Source organism: Podarcis erhardii (genome assembly GCF_964252035.2).
Source record: "Podarcis erhardii genome assembly, chromosome: 15".
Lineage (NCBI taxonomy): Eukaryota > Metazoa > Chordata > Lepidosauria > Squamata > Lacertidae > Podarcis > Podarcis erhardii.
In genome coordinates, this window is record NC_138505.1 from 12,019,331 (window position 1) to 12,038,689 (window position 19,359).

At 48.1% G+C, this 19,359-nt stretch overlaps 2 protein-coding genes and 2 long non-coding RNA genes across 5 annotated transcripts in view; 3 read left to right on the forward strand and 1 right to left on the reverse strand.

Annotated features, from left to right (window-relative positions):
- The first annotated feature begins 1,611 nt into the window (after nucleotides 1–1,611).
- LOC309330049 (calmodulin-1) lies at nucleotides 1,612–10,869 on the forward strand. Its single transcript, XM_081841459.1, has 6 exons — nucleotides 1,612–1,870; nucleotides 4,547–4,577; nucleotides 5,221–5,364; nucleotides 6,170–6,276; nucleotides 8,155–8,290; nucleotides 10,215–10,869. The coding sequence occupies exons 1-6, from the start codon at nucleotides 1,868–1,870 to the stop codon at nucleotides 10,241–10,243; spliced, it is 450 nt and encodes a 149-aa protein (XP_081697585.1). The 5' UTR covers nucleotides 1,612–1,867; the 3' UTR covers nucleotides 10,244–10,869.
- LOC309330171 lies at nucleotides 1,895–4,454 on the forward strand. The gene is made up of 2 exons (XR_014151339.1): nucleotides 1,895–2,429; nucleotides 2,807–4,454. It is a non-coding gene; the product is annotated as an uncharacterized lncRNA (long non-coding RNA).
- LOC309330205 lies at nucleotides 8,298–10,119 on the forward strand. Its single transcript, XR_014151375.1, has 2 exons — nucleotides 8,298–9,233; nucleotides 9,303–10,119. It is a non-coding gene; the product is annotated as an uncharacterized lncRNA (long non-coding RNA).
- Nucleotides 10,870–11,728: 859 nt separating the features above from the next.
- RPS6KA4 (ribosomal protein S6 kinase A4) overlaps nucleotides 11,729–19,359 on the reverse strand; it is a 38,617-nt gene continuing 30,986 nt past the window's right edge. For both annotated transcript variants that reach the window (XM_081840953.1, XM_081840954.1), the window contains exons 14-17: nucleotides 18,952–19,143; nucleotides 17,419–17,578; nucleotides 16,959–17,122; nucleotides 11,729–15,889 (exon numbers count right to left, since the gene is read on the reverse strand). In XM_081840953.1, coding sequence (XP_081697079.1) covers nucleotides 15,674–15,889; nucleotides 16,959–17,122; nucleotides 17,419–17,578; nucleotides 18,952–19,143 — 732 coding nt within the window. In that variant the 3' untranslated portion in view covers nucleotides 11,729–15,673. The remainder of the gene's footprint in view (nucleotides 15,890–16,958; nucleotides 17,123–17,418; nucleotides 17,579–18,951; nucleotides 19,144–19,359) is intronic.

Genomic DNA, 19,359 nt, shown 5'->3' on the forward strand with positions numbered 1-19,359 from the left:
GAGCATAATAACTCTAGCTGGAAATAGGTTTGAGTCTGATGGAGGAGAGCCAGCAGAGAGGGTGTTTTATAGGCCGGGTGACTTCCAGACATGTGTTTACCTTGATCACATTGCACAAGTGTGGAATTTGGGATTGGGACAAATAATTAAACAGCCTGAATATCTCTGGGCTTTCTTTTGCTTTTTCAAAACTCATATTAACAGCTGTAAACATAGGTTAGGGTAGCTTTCAACCTTTTCTGACACAGGACTCATCTTTAACCAAAACAAGCAGGCAGGAATTTTTCTTTTCACCATAGATATATGGGGGTAATACTGCTGATGCTCATTTATTTTATTGCGACCCACCTGAGACCAGCTTGTGAGCTGGTAGTGGGCTCTGACTCAGCAATTAAAGACTAATGAATAATCTGTGGATACTAGCAGGCTGGGGCTTGGGGGCCACAGACAATGCTGTATAGAGGATTGGGCTGTGGGTTTTGGGTACACTACATAACTTACACTCTTCCCAAAGAAACTATTGAATGCGTGTGAAGAGTTGTTATCATGTTGAGTTTTGGTACTTGTCTCTACAGTGCCTGCCTATGTACCCTTCAAACATGATACATGTGCTTCTTGTTACTGCCAACTCATTTGATTTTGTGAATTAGGTACAGTATTTAAAAATACAATCTGTGAAATCCCTTGGAATTTCAAAACCCTGCAAAAAGGATGGGGAGAACCTTTGCTGGGAGCCCTTCAGATGTTGGACTCCAACTCCCATGAACCCCCAAGACTAATGGGGAAGGATAATGGGAGTTGTAGTTCAGCAGCACCTGGAGGGCGACAAGGCCCCCAGCCCTGCAGTAAACTGACAAAGGAGTACAGGACAGTTTAATAGGCCTTCTGGCTTGCACTCTTTATAAAGACTTGAGGAATGAGGTGATCACCCCTCTTTTATTGTCCATTCTGGGTCGCCCAGCCACTGCCACAGTGTCCTTTCTCTTGTCAGATCAAGATGAGCAGGTGACAGCAAAGGCTGCAAGGCTTTTAGATGGGGCAATTAGAATAAGATCCAGTAGTTGGGGCAATTAGAATAAGATCCAGTAGTTGACTATTGATTCAAAACCATAAAATGTATTTTATATAATCGACTTTTTATTTCTTTTCTTTGTATATCGCGTTGTTGTTTTATTGCTATGGCCGATGGCTGACGCAAAGAAAGATTGGTTCATTCATTCATTCATTCATATGCTCCCAGCAGTCCTAAACAGCAAAAGAAATAGGAATTATCACACCCAGCCATCCCTTTTAAGTAAAGCTCCCCTTTACTTGTGTGTGTGTGTGTGTGCCCCCCCCCCATTTCCAACTCCCCTTTAATCACCCTCTAAAAAATACCGCCGACAGCATCCCTTTCCCCTCCCCAACTTCCTCTTCCCCGTAACCCACTTATTTACATTCCCGCCCCCTCCTCCTTCCCGGCTCACAACACGCCCTATTTCCTCGCGGCTTTCCCTTTAAGCTGCCTCCCCTGACGCAATGCAGGTGAGGCTAGGCCAATGGGACGTCGGGCGGCGGCGCACGTGACTGCGGAGGGGGCGGGCCCCGGGGTTATTTAAAGGGCCGCCTTTCCTACTGCTGCGGCCGCGGTTGCCGGGGGCTCGCCGGAGGGAGGGGAATGCGCGTGCGCGCGGGGCCCGGGAAGTAACGTTCGGCGCTTGCCGTTAGAGCAGAGGAGGAAGAAGAAGGAGGAGAAGAGGAGGAAGAGGGCGAGCGAGAGCGCTTGCGCGAGCGGGGCAACGGCGACGACTCAGCCCCGGGTGGAGGGAGACGGACGCCAGCCAGGAGCCGAGAGGTCGCAGCGCCGCTTCCCCTCCCCCACGTCACCATGGTGAGCGAGGGAGGGAGGGAGGGAGGGAGGGAGGGGGGCTTAAATGGGGAGGGGCGAAGCGGGAGGTCATGTGAGGAGGGGGGTCTCGACTTGCCCCCCCCCGCAGTGTGGCGTCTTAAGGAGGGAAGGGGTCAGGCCCCTTTTCTCAATGGAGGGCTATATGGGGAGGAGACCCTCTCCAAAAGGAAGATCTGTGTGTTGGGGAGGGGTCTTCCACCATGGAGGTCTTAGGATGGTCAAGTTCAAGATAAGTAAGGTTTTTTAGGATTCACATCCCCTCCCCCAAATAGGATGTGCGTGGAGTTGGGTTAATAAAAGATGGGGGGTGCTTCGATATCTGATGGGGACGGAAGATGGGGGCCTTTGTGGCTTTTATCATATTACTGGGTCACAGGGAGAGGGGCTGGGACATCCCACCAATGATGGCATATTATAGGGTGGAAGCTTATGAAGGTGAAGAAGTGGGAGGGGTTCAAAGTGTCTCTCCCCCTCCCACCCCTCATTTTTTATTTTTACCCATGTTGGGGGTTTGAGGAGCTGGAAGTGGATGGAGACGGGTGTAGAGGAAGAAAAACCTGTACATGGCCAGCTTTCCCCCTCCCTTGGCAAAGGATGTGGGGGTGATGAAGTCTAAGGGGAATCTTTTAACTTCTCCCCAAAAGCGGGACAAGCCACGAAAGGAATCGCCTCAAAAACAGCTGCACCTGTGGAACACCCTCCCCTTAAAAATGAAGGTGGAAGTCTTCTTGGAATGGGCTGGGGTGGTAGAGTCCCAAAAGGCCTCATAAAAGTATGCAGCACTGGCAGAGAGAGATTTATAAAGGTTGGGATGCTGAGAAGAGGATCCCTTAAGTAAGGGGGGATTTGATAAAAGTGTGGATAATGGGATAGTTGGGGGGGGGGTTCCTCATATTCCCCCAAAAGTGGGGTGCTCAGCTAAGAGGCAGTTGATAAAAGATGGAGCATTGGCAAGAAAACTGAAGGAGGAGGGTGATGTGACAAGATAATATGATAAAGGGGTTTGCGTGTCTTGAAATGGGAAGAATATAATAATTTGCAAAATTGAGAGCAGGTGGATAGGAAAGGGGGTGCCTTTAAAAGGAGATTCTGTTGTGTGACTAGAAAACCTCATTTTGAGGGCGCTTGAACTGCTGAGAAACAGAAATGATAGTGGACACCTGATGGGGGAGAAAAGAGGCTTGGGTATGCAAGGGGGGGTGAGAGTAAGAAGTGGAGGACACACCCTTCAAGGAGTGTGCATGCTTGAGAGAATGACTGTGCTTAAGGCATCTCAAGTTTAAAAATGAGATAATGACAATATATAGACAAGGGTATATTTCAAAGAGAGGATGCATAGGAACGTTGGACTTGGTTGTGAGGAGTGGATAGTAAATCAAAGTTTTAAAAATGCAAAATAATGTGCTTTGTAGAGATCCAGATCATTGGTCCATCTTGCTCAGTGACTCTCTGGGTTTTCTGGCAGAAGTGCTCCCCAGCCCAGCCTGGAGATGCTGGAGCTCCAACCAGGGACCTTTTGCATGCAAAGGAGGTGCTCTTCCACTGAGCTACAGCCCTTACCTAAGGCCTTGCACAGATTGAGAATGGGAATATAAAGGGAGCAGGGGTGAGTCCCAAGACAGATGATGGGGTTGGGAGATGCAGAATGAGCAGACAGGAGGGAGGATCTGTGTTCGTTCTCCCTCTCCCTCATGTGGTTTCCATTAATGAAAGAATTAGTGGAAAGATACTGGAGAAACTGGAAAGAGGAGCTTCCCTGAGAGAGGATAAAAACTCCCCTTATGATTATAAAAGGAGAACATAGAAGGGGCTGGTGTGATGTTGGTCACCCACCTTCTGATGAAGAGGGGAGGGGTACATGTTCCCAGGCTCTGTTGTGTCCTCCGAGTGTGAAAACGTAGATTGTAGCCTTCTAAGGGCAGAGATCTCCCTCTCTCTTGTTTTTGTGCTTATACTGCTTTGTAAACCACCATAAATGTTGGTTATAAATAGAAAAATGCTAACAATCTAAAGTGGGTTATTGACACAGGAACTTGGAGCATGTGAAAAGGCTACCTAAGGAAGGGTTAGGAGAACTTGAAGTAGGTGAGGTGGGACCCACAGGGGGCAGGAGCCCATCCAAGTTTGGAAGCGGGCAGTACAGGGTGCGTGGAGAAGAGAGTCAGAGAGGAGCTGGTGGCCTCATGTTGCCCTTCCTGAAGGCTGAAGTTGATGGACTGTACCTTGGGAAGAGCACTTGCTTTGCATGCAGAAGGTCCCAGCTTCAATTTCCAGGAAGGGCCAGGAGAGACCCCAAGCTGAAATCCTGATGAACTGCTGACAATCAGTGTTGACAGTCCTGAGCTTGATGGACAAATGGTCCAAGTAAGCGTAAGGCAGGCCTGTGGGTGTGTTCTGTTCTTAGTCCATATCACTCCCTCTACTTGGGTTGAGTGCAGATGTGAGTCTTTGGGAGAGAGTGGAGGCAACAACTGCATTGAGTTCAGAAGTCAATGTGTGTGTGTGTGTGTGTGTGAGAGAGAGAGAGAGAGAGAGAGAGAGAGAGAAAGAAAGAAAGAAAAATAAATAAATAAATGGGGTGCGGCTGTCATGGACCAGGAAGGTGAGACCTGCAAAACTTACTAACTTTCTCTCTTCTCCCTCACCATTCTCCTGCAGGCTGATCAGCTGACAGAGGAGCAAATAGCAGGTGAGAAATTATCTTGCTCCTGGGGACAGGAACATTGTCTAAAGGGTTGATGGTAGCAGTTGTGTGGCATAAATGCCAAGAGAGCCAGCAATTGGTGCTGGACTTGGTCCTCTATCCAAACTCTTGCTTGGCCCTGAACGTCCTAGCTAAACTCACTGCCTCACAATCTCCCAGCCTTTGCTCCTTTCCTGTGTAAAACAGGAGCATGTGTAATGTCCTTCCTCAAAAGTACTTCTCTGAATACTGCTTGACCGCTACCTACTGATTTAAACCCTTAAAGCCAGCTGAGTGTACCTTGGAGGGAGGGGAAGTGCATGCTGATGTGGCTGCATCCTGAAAAAATGCTATTAAAACAGTACTGGGTGTTTGGGCCCAGGATCTTTTAAGGGCTGATGCATTAGGGCGGTTCTGTCCCCCAGCAAGACTTGGATAACCTGCATGGGAGAATACTAGCGTTCTTCCCCCATACACAGCCTGGGTACTCCATACATGCCACCATGATAACTGGGTTTAGGAGGAGGTTACAAATGTATTCAGCTAGCCCTTTTCCTTTCTGGTTTCCTTTCTGAGTTTGGGGGCTGGGACTTGGGTTGGAGGGGTGAATATCTGGCCCTGAGCTATCTCTCTTCCCTGCCTCTTTCAGAGTTCAAAGAGGCCTTCTCCCTCTTTGACAAGGATGGCGATGGCACCATCACCACCAAGGAGCTTGGCACCGTCATGCGCTCCCTGGGGCAGAACCCCACCGAGGCGGAATTGCAAGACATGATCAATGAGGTGGATGCTGATGGTGAGCTGGGCACTCAAGACTCTGGGGACGAGTGGGAAATGGGGTAGTGCTGGAACAGGGCTGGAACTGGAGGGTTGGCCCTCCAGTTAGAATTGTCTTGTTTCTTTGGTCCATTTACGTGGTGCAGGTGGGAAATTGACACATTTATTTTAGTCTTTGTAACTTGCCCTAGTGAAAAGTCTCAGGTTTGGGTAAGAGTAGTTGCATCCTAGAAGATGCATAAGCCCCAATCCTCATTGGTCAGGGCCAAAGTAGAAGATGGAAGTGAACATTTGGAGGATGCTGTTGAAACCTGGGCAGGAAGGTGAGGAGTTGCCTTCTTGAACTCACAGGCTGATCCTAGTGAAAGTACAGCCTGGCTTGGCTGCAGGGGTTTGCCCACCCTCTGGACTGATTGTTCACCCACCACCCAACTGGGCTCCTGCCCAAGTTGTTTGTGGGTGAACTCCCTTAGCTGCCTTCCCAGCTTGAGGATAATCCAAGTTCAATCATGGAATGTTGTGGCTCCTTCCGAAAGAGAGCAGGGCCTGTCTGGCACTTACATGGCCCTTTCCCCTTATTCCCCTCAGTTACTTGAACACACACCTGAAACTGGGTTTCTCCACCTACTCTGGTGTCTGGCAAAGCCATTGTTGCCCCGTCCAGGGGGAAGAGGAAAGCGTTTCCAGTAGCCATTGTTCCCTTGAAAAGTATTGACCCTGCTAGGCGGGAGGGCAGACCAGCGGACAAGACTTCCATGTTGCTACACAGGTGATCTCAGCAGCAGTTTTTTAGGCACAGCACTAAAGAGCTGACCCTTCTCCAGGGAATGGCACCATCGATTTCCCAGAATTCCTCACTATGATGGCTCGGAAGATGAAGGACACAGACAGCGAGGAAGAGATTCGTGAGGCCTTCCGAGTCTTTGACAAGGTAGGGGGGCTAATTTTGTGATGAAAAGACGTTTGCGAGGATTCTATACAACTTGTTCACTAGTGGAACTACAGTGGTGCCCCGCAAGACGAACGCCTTGCAAGACGGAAAACCCGCTAGACGAAAGGGTTTTCCGTTTTGGAGGCGCTTCGCTAAACGAATTTCTCTATGGGGTTGCTTCGCAAGACGAAAAAATCTTGCAAGTTCCCGCGGGGTTTTTTCGCTTCCCCCCCTTTCCTAAGCCGCTAAGCCGCTTATCAGCTGTTCCGCTGATAAGCCGCCTCTCAGCTGATCGCTAAAAGCCGCTAGACCATTAATAGCGCTAATCCGCTAAGCTGTCAATGGGCTTGCTTCGCAAGACGAAAAAACCGCTAGACGAAGAGAATCGCGGAACGGATTAATTTCGTCTTGCGAGGCACCACTGTAGTGGCATTCTGCACATGCTCAGCATTCCTTTTCTCCAGTGGATGGCCTACAGCAGGAGAGATGTTTATCCCAGGTGTGGGGATCCTTTGGCCCTCCAGATGTTGCTGAACTACAACTCCCATCATTGGTAATGCTTGCTGGGGCTGGTGGGAGTTGTAGTTCAGCAACATCAGCCAAAGGTTCTGCTGTATCCCGGCAGATGAGACTGTAATTCCAAGGCCTCGGGATGGGCTTGGAAAGAGATTTCAAGGAGCCTAAGGGTAGGAATTTTTGAGCTGAACCAGAATGCCAAAAGTTCGTTTGGTCACATCAGTCCTATACCTAGAACACTAAAACTAACACCAGCTTTCTTGCTGGCTAGCTGCTGTTCTTCCTGGTTGGGATCAACACTTTCACAGAGGTTTTCCAGTCTCTCTGCCCTTTTAGCTCTGCTGCCTTGTTTCTCTTTGAAGCAAAATTATTCCAATGACTGGGGAAAGGTTGTACAATAGAAACTGCTGCTTTTTAGCCAGAGATTGAAAATTGCTGAACGCTTTTCCTAGGAACTACTGGCGGCAAGTCCCGTAGTGGTAAAAGCATTTCCCCTTGGTGTCGGCCATTATGATCCTCCCTCTTCTACTACAGAGGATGGTTTGGTGTCCTACTAGAGATGCAGTTGGTTCACATGGGAGAACAGTGAAGCCAGCAGGCCTGGCTGATGCTCTGTGTGAACTGGGGATGGAGTATTAAGTGCTTCCTAGACTCCTTTGTGAAGTGCAGCTTTTTGGTGAGTGCAGTAACGTTCCTCACACGTTCAGTCTCATTGAGTCGCTTTGGGTTTTATTCTGGGCACCAAATAAGCCCTGGGGCAAGAACTCCACTTCCATCTGAATCCAGGCCACTTGGCTAACTGGCTAGGACATGAGGAATCTGTTCCCCAGGTTATCACACATGTTCCCCCTCCCTTCTTTGCAATTTAGAGAAAATTGTCTGGAGAAAATGTCAAAACAAAACAAATCTGCAAATAGTTAAAGAATAATTTAGAATCAACTGTAAATTTGTAGAGAGGAGTGGAAAAAGGGTCTCTTTAAGGAAGAAAACAACTTTACAGAGGAATAAAAGTGGAAGGAGAGAGAAAACGGTTAGAAGCCGTGTAGCTTGTTTTGTTCCATGGTCCACAGTGGAAAGGATCAGTGTCTGAAGTGTGGGGGTTAAGAACATAGGAAGAGCCTTTCTGTTGGATCAGGTCAAAGGTCCACCTGTTCCAGTATCCTGTTCTTACAGTGGCCAGCAAGGAGGACCACCGCACAGCCATAAATAGTCACATGCATCTGTGCTGCTTCTTGATGTTTCTTTCAAAGTGCATTCATTTGCTTTATGGGGAGGATGGACAAGCCAGCTGTGGATGGAGTAATAGGTTATTATGGGTGTCGACGTCCTCTGCCTCTCTCCCTTTCCTGGTTCCACACACAGGATGGCAACGGCTACATCAGTGCTGCGGAGCTGCGTCATGTCATGACCAACTTAGGCGAAAAGCTGACGGATGAAGAAGTTGACGAAATGATCCGGGAAGCTGACATAGATGGGGATGGACAAGTCAATTATGAAGGTGAGGAGGGGAGTTGGATGCGGTGGCACGGGTGGCACCACAGAGCCGCCATCCTTTTGGGCAAGTCATCTTTGTTTCAATGGGTCTTGCTCAGGAATTATGGCCCACATAATTTTCAGAGATTTGTTTAGAAAGATGGATGCTAGAAACTTGTGTAGATCTTTAAAAAAGCCCCAAGAACCTCAATTTTTTCTAAAGTGATGGTTTTAACCTATAAAGCCTTACATGGCTCAGGATCTCAATACCTTAAGGACTGCCTCTCCCCATGCAAACCAACCTGGACCCTGCACTTGTCATCTGGGGCCCTTTTCTATATCCCCCTCCCCGAGACCTTCAGAAAGTGACAACACAAGAACAGGCCTTTTCTGTGGTGGCTTCCCGCCGGTGGAATGCTCTCCCCAGAGAGGCTTGCCTGGCGCCATCATTACATATCTTTAGGTGCCAGGTGAAAACATTCCTCTTTACCCAGGCCATCGTCCATTAAATAATCTATGACCTGTTAAATGTGGGAGGATTGTTACTATGGTTATTTTATTATTAAGCTGTATGTTATGTTATGTTCTGCCCCAGGGTCTCTGGATAAAGGGCGGTATATAAATAGAAATAATAATAATAATAATGGATAATAATGATGATGATGAAAGGGCAGACTCTGGCCCTGGGACAAAGAGTGAGAAGAGCCTTCTTTGTGCCCCTCCCCCATGGTCAGTTTTGCAGGGCTGCTCACAGGGCTTATGGGGACTTGGGCAGGTGTGGTTTGCCTGTGCTACAAAGACCGATACATGTGTGTATGAAGTGAGGGGCCACCAGGGCCATAGGAAACCATTGTTGCATGCACCGACTACATGGGAGAATCCTTGCCCGCAACACCTCCTTGCCCTGGGATCAAATTGCCCGAGAGATGTGCTTCAGTTTGTGGGGATAATGGAATAGGGTTTGGCTTGTGCTTCTCCAGAGAACCTCCTCCAAATTCCAAACCCCTTCCGGTGGAGCTTCTTTCTGCTTCCCGGAGCTACATCTCTTCTGGTTGTGATTTGCTGCTGGCCTCCTCTCCGCTGCTCTCGCAGGAAAGCCTTGTGGAGGTTTAGGCCTCTATTCTTCATCACGTTCAGCACACACAATGGCTGGGGCTGCAAGTCCCCCTCCCTGAGCTCCATCACTCTCTCCGCAGCTACCAGAAGTAGGCCATTTGTTGGAATGAGGTAACCAGGCCGGCAAAATCCCCCAGGCCCAGAGTAAGGGTAGATTGGTCTCTTATCTCATTGAGTATTTCATTCTGAATAGGAGGGTTGGATTCACGATGAGTGCAGTAGCCCAAAAGGAATCTTCAAACGGGAGATCTGTACTTTTGTTGACCCTGCTCATGTATCAGCTGAAGGGTGACTTGAGCAGCTGGAATTTTGCAGGAGTCCATGGGGATACTTGTACATCCTTTACAAGCTACCAGAAGAGGCACTTACCGCCCACTGTGTGGATCTACACAGAGTTCTCACTGATGGCAACCACTCCAACATCAGTGGTGCAGATATTTGTGCTAAGCTGGGTCATCTTTGTCAAATTCTATCTCCTGGCAGAGATGCCTTGCAAGTTCATCCATGGTACCAAAATGACTGATGTCTTCCCAAACATCTGAGTAGCACTATGAAGTCTCCTGACACTACTTGCTTTCTTTCCATGCCAAAGTTGTTCAGCTTTTGGGGCAAAATCACAAAAAGCCGTTTTTTGAGCACTGCACTGCCATGGACTGCCATACGCCTGGATATGTCTTGGAAAATCCAGACCTATGGCAACCCTAGGTAAGCACTTAAAAAAATAAATCCATTATTTTTATCTTTTAAAATTCATTGGTAGGAGGATATGTTTGGAAAAGTGCCTGCCTCTTGACTGTCCTGACTTCCCTTTCCTGTCTCCTTTGCTCCTGTAGAGTTTGTACAGATGATGACTGCCAAATAAGAGAAGCAGCGGCCACCCCTTTCCCTTTCCCTGTGCAGAATGGAAGGACTTGTCTGCTTACCATAGAAATCTTCTCCAACTCCTCCTGTCTGTCTGGCACTCAACGCCTCCATTGATGCTTTAGCGGTTTGTGGCCATTCTCTGCTGTCTCTCCCCCCTCCCTCTTGGTTTACATGCTTGTGCCAGCGGTGGGTACAGCTGGGATGGCAGGAAGCCAACGGAGAGCCCTGGCCAGGAGAAGCGACACCAGGCCCAACTCCTAGCATTGTGGGTGGCCCAGTGGTGGAGAGGGGCTGCTGTCGTGAAGGCGCCCCTCCCCCCTTGGCTCCACCGCTGCCTTGTGCCTGCGCTCCCTCTCTCTCCAAAGGCCACACCCCAGTTAGTGTGTAACCCTTGCATCCATGGACTGTTTTGTTCAGCTGAGTGCCTCCTTCCGCCATCTGCAATTGTCTTCCTGGGAATATCTGCATATCTTGGGTATATTGTAACTGTTAAACCTCTTAATAATTGCCGTGCCCTACCCCTTTCTTCCCTTACCTTCCAGTGGCTTCAGGGAATGATTCTGTTCCATTCCAGTTGGTGTACGGTTTCTTTTTCTTCTTTTGAATAAAGTCTGTGTGTTTCAATAGGGTGGGCCCAGTTTGCTCCTTCAAGGCAACAGGCTGCATCATCTGTTCCTCTCACCGGCTTGGAAACAGATCTCTGTAGAGATCCCTTTCCCATGCAAAGAGCTCCACAGGTCTCTTTTCATTCTTGTCTTCCCAGAAACTAGAGAATAGCATTTTCTCACAAGCTTCCCACCTTGTGTGAATCATCACGGGGGCTGTTTCTGGTTCTCTTGGGTGGGGGTGGCTTAAAAATGGGGCAGACAGCCAATGGGGCATTTTAGCCTGTAGGGAGGTTTTATTTGTGCATTAGGGGTGCTTTTGATGACCTCAGAGCAGCACCAGATTGGTGGAAGTCAGAAGCTACAGCACACTAGATGTCCAACATGGGAAAGAGTCCAAAAAGTGGGCAAGGCAAGAGAAGGAAATTCTACACTGGCATCCAGAACTGCAAGTGTGGCCACAGGGGGATCCTTATGGGCAGACGATGGGGGCTGCAGTTGGATTTCTGGGGCCCAATGAAAGCACAACCAAGGGACCATCTTGAGTTCTGCATATTAACCTTGACACAATACCCTGTTCCAGGCCTCTTGCACCAAGCTGTGTAAATCAAACCAGAGGTTGGGTCTGCTCATCTGGATTTACTGCAGGAATGCATCAACCGCACAATTTCCATTTTGCCTTTGAATTGTCCTGGGTCCAGTATATATCTATGAAATCCAGTTCAGTCTGGCCAGGTTTATCTCATGACTGGTAAGTGCTTCGGTTTTGGCTAAGTGGGCAATTGGACCTTGCTGTTGCATTTGGTGACAACCTCTGTTGCAATTGGAGAGGGAGGCATTGGCTTCCCTGTGCCAAGAGTAAGACAAAACACATTGGCTTCAGAGGTGATTTTTATTTTCAAATAAAAAATACACAAGGTTTGGTTGCATGGATGAGATGCCCCTGATGGCTGGTTCTTGGCCTTTTGTGCTGCTTAGAGAAGGACTTAAGAATACATTCCCACTCAATCCTCCACCATCTCTTCAGCATACAGTATGGGGGATATGGCAATTAAGACATACATACACGCGCACACACACACATACATATAAACACAAACATACATGGATACCCAGTTCCCCAAGGAGGGGGAGCCCCCCTCCCCAAATGAAAAAAGCTGCCAAGTGCAAAAAACATGAACAAGGGGGAGCAGCTGGCAAGACTCTTTTCGGTAAGCATCTCTGCTACAAATCTAAACTTTTTAAACGGCAGTTATTGTCGTGCTATTCCCAAAAGGGGAAATGTAGTTTTGGTACAGGTGCCGAGAATTCCTTGTTTGAGATCTTTGCAGTTTATTTAAATAGAGTTCCTTAGCTGAGAGTCCACTTAAAACAAGTTAGATGGTTCAAATAAGTAGCATAGACATATGCCCAGAGTTTCTCTGTTAAACACTGGCCCATTCACACTGGTGATGAAGCAAGAATGAGTTCTCCTGGGAAGAACAGATACGTGTTTCACATTCGCTCACTCCCAAAGGGAATGGAAGCAGAAGAGCTGTTTTGGGACCCTCTCCCCATCATACTGTGACCAAAACAAACATATTTTCTCTCCTCTAGTCCATTTTCCTTAAATCAGCAAGAAGCATTTGGGAGCTGCTGAGGAAATCCAATTCATCTCCGAAAGAAATTGCACTTTGTCATGCCCAGGAAGGGGGGGAGGTTTTTTTGGGAATATTATCTGCGGTTTCACTTTCTTGCTCCTCTATATCAGTTAAAAAGGGGTGGGTGGGTGGATATTTTGTGAAACACGGAAAAGAAAGCATTTGGTTAAATATTTTCCCTTAAGGTGAACACTTTATATTCTAACACCAAAGCTAGATTAGCTATAAATAGTGAGGTGAGAGCAGTTTTCTTCAGCTGTTGAGGATGTAAGGTGATTACTGAGGGAATTCAAGCTAGTTAAGAGGCTGACCTCACTGCATATCCTGGGTAGAATGGATACAGCTAGTCAATCCATGAAATAGATTCCAAAATTTCTACTTTTGGGGGTTGGCAAGGGAGGAACCTATTATTTCCCTCTCTCTGGCTTCAAAGTTACCAGGTAGTTTACATCTCTAATTGCACTTCCCGTTAAAGTGACTAACAATGCACTCCTATCTATGTCTACTCAGAAGCAAGTGCTATTGTTTCAGTGAGACTTCCTTCTATGTAAATGTGTAAAGGACTGCTGTCTAAACCTAATTCTCCCTTTTCCTGTATTATTTCAGGGCATTCTGGCATCTTATTATTTTACTACAATAACATTTTCATTCCAGATTTAATAATTCTAGACAGACACATACACATGCCTTTCTATTCATACACTTGCTATATACTAGAATTTCTTAGATCTGGGTCTCAATAATCTTTGAGAGCCTGCTGGGTCAGGCCAAAGTTCTATCTGGTCCAGCATTCTGTTCTCACAGTGGCCAGGCCTATGGGGAACACACAAGCAGGAAATGAGGACAGCCTCTTCTGCTGTTTTCCCTCCCATTATTCAGAAGCATGGTGCCTTTGAGCCGGGAGGTAGTACATAGGCACTAGGACTAATAGCCATTGATAGCCTTGTCCCCCTTTAAAGCCATCCAAATTGGCGGCCATCAACTATGGCTGTGAGTTCCATAGTTAATTACACACCTTTTAAATAATTCCTCCCTTTTATCTCTTCTGAATCTCCTACTAGTCTTCATTGGCTGACCTCAGGTTTCAGTCATTCCCCCTTAATCTGATGAACAGATGCTGGGTAATTAGAATCCCTCAGTGCTCTATAAACACGTACAATTATTTGCTTTTAAAAGCTTGGACTTTTGACAAAATTTGAACATAACCCTTTCTGCAACAGTAGTGTAAGCAAAAAGGGGTTACAAAAAACCCCCACAAATTAATCATAGAATTGTAGAGTCGGAAGGGGCGCTCAGGGTCATCTCCAACCCACCTGCAATGCAGAAATCTCAACTAAAGCGTCAGTGACATATGGACATCCAACCTCTGCTTAAAAACTTCAAATGTTGCAACATGACTTTCACATTCATTTATACAGTCACAGATGGGCTGGGTCTTAGTAGTAAAAAAATAAATCTGAATTTTGGAAATGGAATCTCTGTGCAAACTTCCAAGTTGTGATGAGCGAAATTCTAGATTTCTGTTTATTTTAATGATCCTATCCAAGCTAATGCAATCAGGATCCTGCTCTCAAATTAGAAGTGAGCAAAAGTCAACACTTCCATTTTGTCTGTCTTAAAAAGTGGGAAATAACTGGTTCTAACTAAAATCTGATTCCAAGTGCAGTTACAAGGTGTTAACAGAATTGGATTTAACAATGTGATTTAACAAAGTTCCTTCCCCATCTTTCAACATTTTATCTTGTTCTACCTCTTAAGTGAACAAGGAGATGGGACAGATTTCCGAAGCTGAGAGAATGATTTTCTCCCTTCCCACTGCTAAATTCAAGTGTGTTATCACACAAACTCCACCCCTCAAGCCTGCCTGCAGCATTTTATTTTATAAAAAACATACAGATATTTCTCTCTTTCTAAAAATATACTCACACTCTCTCTCCTCCTCAACATTCCCACCCTCTCATCCCATTTTTGTTTCCTGAAGTGCCTGAGCTTTAATATACAAAATCTCCCAGCACAGTAGATTCTGCTATCATTGTAAGGCAAAAACCAAAGACCCTTTTTGCCCCACATTATCAGAAATTTGGGGGAATCCCTCAGCAGACATCTCCTCCCACCCGCTACCCCGCTTTTCCGCAGAGGTTCCTATTTGGCTTGTTAACCCATTTGCATCCACGGTGCATCCTATATTAAATAAAGTGGTGAGTGATTCTGCCCCTTCCCCTCCCCCCCCCCGCCCTGCCCCGTCCCTGCGATACACAGCCCTTGTTCCCTGCCTGGCCCTGCTCCTCTGGGTTGTATCCCCAAGTAGACCCATTGAAACAAATGATCCCAAGTTAGCATGCCCATTCATTTCAGTGGGTCTGCTCTGTGCATTACTAATGTTAGAGACTACCCTCTGTCGTTTTAACAATAGCAGGAGGTGCCAAAAAATTTCCTTGGCACTCGGCTGTCTGCCAGGATAAAAACCTGCCTGTTTTGTTGTTGTTGTTTTGCTGTTTTTTAGCAGCCTTTCCCAGGAGAAAATGTCTACACTACACACACCCTCCCGCAATACATGGTTTTGGACTCAAGGGAGGCAAATTCACGTCTTAATGAAAATAGCTCAGCTGTTTTTGGCTGGGTTCCTCTTCAATTGTAACCCCTGACCTTAAATCACCTGAATCCAGTCCCTCAGGAAAAGGGACCAGCCCCTCTTGTGCTTTCAGGGGGAGGGCTGGGGTGGAGAGGCATCACCTCCACATGGCCTCCGCTTGATCAGTGTAAAATAACTCTGCACCTACAACCCAACCTCTTCTGGCCCTGCCTTTGCAATGGGGTGGCAGGCTCTGAACCATCAGAAAGGGAACACGGATTTGGTATTTAAAAAGGTGCGGTGCCTTCTTACGGGGCTGCCCCATGGTCTCCTTGTTCTCCCTACAGCAACTGAGCGCCCTGCAAGAATCACAAGGAGTCGTCCTCTGGGCAGGGGGTGGGGGCTGCAAATCTTTCCCTGCAGAGAGAGTTTTCCTCCGAAAGACGTGGGCCACTTTGAACAACAAAACAGACCCCATCATGAATGAAGGTGGGGGTGGAATCGGGGGTGGGGTGGAGTGGAGGGAGGGGGCTTCCTCCCTCAACAGCAACATAGACAATAAATACCCACTTCCCTCCTGACCAAGCGATGCACCTCCTCTCCCCAGGGTGCTATGAGGGAGGGTCGTGGCAAACTCTGGGAACCTTGGCTTTGTGGGGGCGAGAAGAAGTCGCGGAGGAGGAGGACGAGGAAGAGGAGGAGCTGCTGCTGCTGCTGCGACGGGCTTCGGCGCCAGTGCTCGACATCTTCAGTTTGCGTCGCTTGGCAAGGGGGGCGTGCTCCACGCTCTTCAGGAAAAAGCCTTCGCGCTTGCCCTTGTTAAAGGCCTGGGAGAGGAGAAAGAGTTGAAGATTGAAGGTTTGTCCTTTTGTCTCAAAACCCTAGCCACCTTTTTTAGGCTTGTGGGCAAGATTTGGGTTTTTGAAGAAGTGCCAACCCATCTGGTCAATCTCTTCCCACTCCCCCAGATCAGCCAACAACCCTCCTCCAGAGAGCTGGAAAGAAAGTGCTTTCCCAAGTGATCTGGGATCAGATCCAGTAGAATTAAAACTGTGTCTTTGAAAGCACACAGCTGAAAGAGGAAGTGGGGAAGAGTGCCGTTTTCCCACTTTCCTCCTTCCACTCTGCATACTATTCAAGGGAGAAGGTAACCACCCTCACTGGATGGTAAAGCTGCCATCCGACTGCCATTTACCATATTTCTCGCTCCATAGGAAGCACTTTTTCCCTCTTAAAATCTAAAGGGAAATGTCTGTGTATCTTATGGAGCGAATGTGTGGTCCCTGGGGCTGGGGAAACCGGGCTTCCCCCGCCAGCCCCACAAGCTCGGGGAGCAGCGGGAAGGCTGTGTGAAGTCTTTCCGCTGCTCCCCGACCTGCTTTTGGGGGCTGGCGGTGGGGGAAACCCGGGCTTTTGCGGCAGGTGGGGGATGGGACAGAGTGTGGCTGCCCTTCTCCCTCCTCGGGGAAAAGCCCCCAAGAGCCACACACACGCTCCACGCGGCTCATGAAATGGAGCGCTGAGCAGAGCCTGGGATGCATACAGGCTCTGCTCAGCACTCCCTTTAAATAATATTTTTTTTCTTGAATACCCCCCCCCCTTATGGTCAGGTGCGCCTTATGGAGCAAAAATATGGTATTCCTCTCAACATTCAGGCCCAACATAACACGGAAAGCAGTGTTCAGGAAACAAGATGGCCGTTGCTCCAGAGGAGCTGTGCCACGCCTTAACGTTCATAGGGTGAGTGTAACCTATGAACCTTGCAGGCCGCACCAGCACAGGAGTGCCCCCCACCCCCGGCAGGATCCTCTGAACCCTGGTGCTCCCCAGCCATTACATTTTGTCTCATTCGGTTCCCCCAAATAAACTTCCTGCTCGGGTTGTCCAGCTTCTTACCATAAAGGCAACGTTGACGCCAGTTCGCACGGCAGGCCCTGAGCTCTCCAGAATGTCCGGAGTCATGAGGGGTGTGGAAGAGAGGGCGCTTCCATCTTGGAGCCACTCGCTGTAGCGCAAGCTCGACATCTTCAGCCGCTTGACAGGATCCACTGTGAGGAGGCCTGAGAAGAAGAGAGGAAGAGGGAAGACGCATTAGCAATGCTTACACACCTTCTGAAATCCCCAAATCCACAGATAACCCTGATTCAACATTTTATTTGAGGGTTGTTTTTATGGATACAAAGGAGCTTCTTTCAGTCCTAAGCTGGGTTTTTCCAAAACCTTCAGAATCTCAAGTGCAAAATGTTTTTACCTCATTTCCCTAGCACCAACTGAGTCCCCTCAACCTTCCCATTCTCAGAAAGGAACACGCCATGTACGTTTCCCCAACTGGTGCCTAAGTGTATTCCCCCATCACCTCTAACCAGCTCCTTTGCCTCTTCAGAAACGTTCTTCCAGGCCTCGCCCTCCAGGGAGAATTGCCCCTCCTTGATCTTGTGCATGATCTCGGCTGCATGGTTCGCTGCGCTCCCTTCCTGACTGCTGTGGAAGGGGACCTGCCCAGAGAGCATGGTGTACTGGAAGAGAGAGGGCGGGAGGAGAGAACAGAATGGTTTTCAAAATAAGTACAATTAAAAGCAATACAACTACAAACAGAAACACAGTGAGGAGTAAACTCAATTACCAGAAAACATAACTTGTTAAAGCTACATTAAAAAAAGGTAAAGGACCCCTGACAGTTTAGTCCAGTTGCAAACGACTCTGGGGTTGCGGCGCTCATCTCGCTGAGGGAGCCGACGTTTGTAGCCAGTTTTTCCGGGTCATGTGGCCAGCATGACTCAGCCGCTTCTGGCGAACCAGAGCAGCACAGGGAAACACCGTTTATCTTCCCGTCAGAGCGGTACCTATTTATCTACTTGCACTTTGATGTGTATACCTGAACTTAAATAAGCACCAGGTTAGCTATTGGCGGGGCTTTCTTCAGCTCGAACTCACCGAAACTCAGTTCTGGCATGTCTCAGGTGGGCCCCATTGCCATTATAAGAGAACAAGTTAAACGCTCAGGGTGATTTCTGGCACCTCTTTTTCTAGAAAAATGGCACTGGCTATTGGGCTGCAAGACATCCATCTCTTTGTGAGGGCTATTATGTATAAATCCTCTCCTCAAGGATACATGTGAAGTCGCGAGGCACAATAAGAGTTTTCTATTTACAGAGCTGATAAAGGGAAGCCAAATTTCTCAAATTGGTCTTTCTTGACCAAGTCCCTACACACCCTGCGCGCGCTCTCTCTCTCTCTCTCTCACTCTCTCTCTCTCTCTCTCTCACTCACTCTCTCTCTCTCTCTTGTTTTTTAATTGAAAACTAATTGTCACCTGTCCAGAGACTTAGGGATAGGGATAGGGAGGGATCAATATAATACAGAAAATCAGTAACTACAAGTAACAGAAAGAAAAGGAATCTGAGTTTGTTAAGAGTACAATGAAGCAAGTTACTAGCTCTCATGCTTTGCTGAAGGAAGCACCAGAAAGTGGTCAAGAAGTACTAGAAAGGGTGAAGGTGGTGCTGGACTTGGAGGGAGGTCCTGGCACTGCTAATCAGGAATGGGATGCAGGGTTCGGGGTGGGGTGGAATGAGGGCGTGGGGAAGGAGAGAAGGAGACAGGATCGTTGTGTGGCAGGGGGCAGTGAAATCCGCAAAAGAAGTTTCTGCACACTCATTTTAAGTTGTGCCCTACCCTGCAACCTAGGATGATTTAAGGCAAAATATAGATGCTTTATTAAATATGTAAAGAGGCAGCAACGCTGCTTGTGAAAAGGGAGAAACCAGGAGAAGAGAAAGGAATGGAGGAGCTTGTGTTGTGGCCTGGATGGCGCCCCCCCCCCCGGGTAACCACAGCCCTCAGGCCAGTCCCACTGACCTCTCTTCATTTGCACCGCATCTCCACCTACCAAGATAACCCCCAAGCTCCAGAGGTCGCAGGACTCATCATAGCCCCCATCCTGCAAGAGTTCAGGTGCGGCATACTGCAGGGTGAAGCAGGGCGTCTGCATGGGCTGTGAGTTCTGGGGGCGCAGGCGGGCAAAGCCGAAGTCAATCACCTTCACGGGCGCTCCTTCTGACTCGTCCGCGTACAGGATATTCTAAGAGGGGTCGCACCAAAAATAACAGTCAGCCTGAGTCATCTCTCTTTTTTTTTAAGGGTAGCAATCAACAGCCGTGCCTAGACAGAGATCTTCTCAGAAGAGCACCCTCCCCATCCCTGCAGCAAACCATAGGTCCCATGTGCCAGCTCTTGTGAGTTCTCTGATAGCCGCTGAGCTCTCATTTGTGACCAGCCAGCGGCCAGGCATGTGCCA

What these genes read in the sequence shown, in the direction of transcription:
- LOC309330049 (XM_081841459.1), top strand. An exon ending in GACAGAGGAGCAAATAGCAG is followed by an intron (nt 4,578 to 5,220) that starts GTGAGAAATTAT and finishes TGCCTCTTTCAG; the next exon opens with AGTTCAAAGAGGCCTTCTCC. An exon ending in TGGACAAGTCAATTATGAAG is followed by an intron (nt 8,291 to 10,214) that starts GTGAGGAGGGGA and finishes TTGCTCCTGTAG; the next exon opens with AGTTTGTACAGATGATGACT.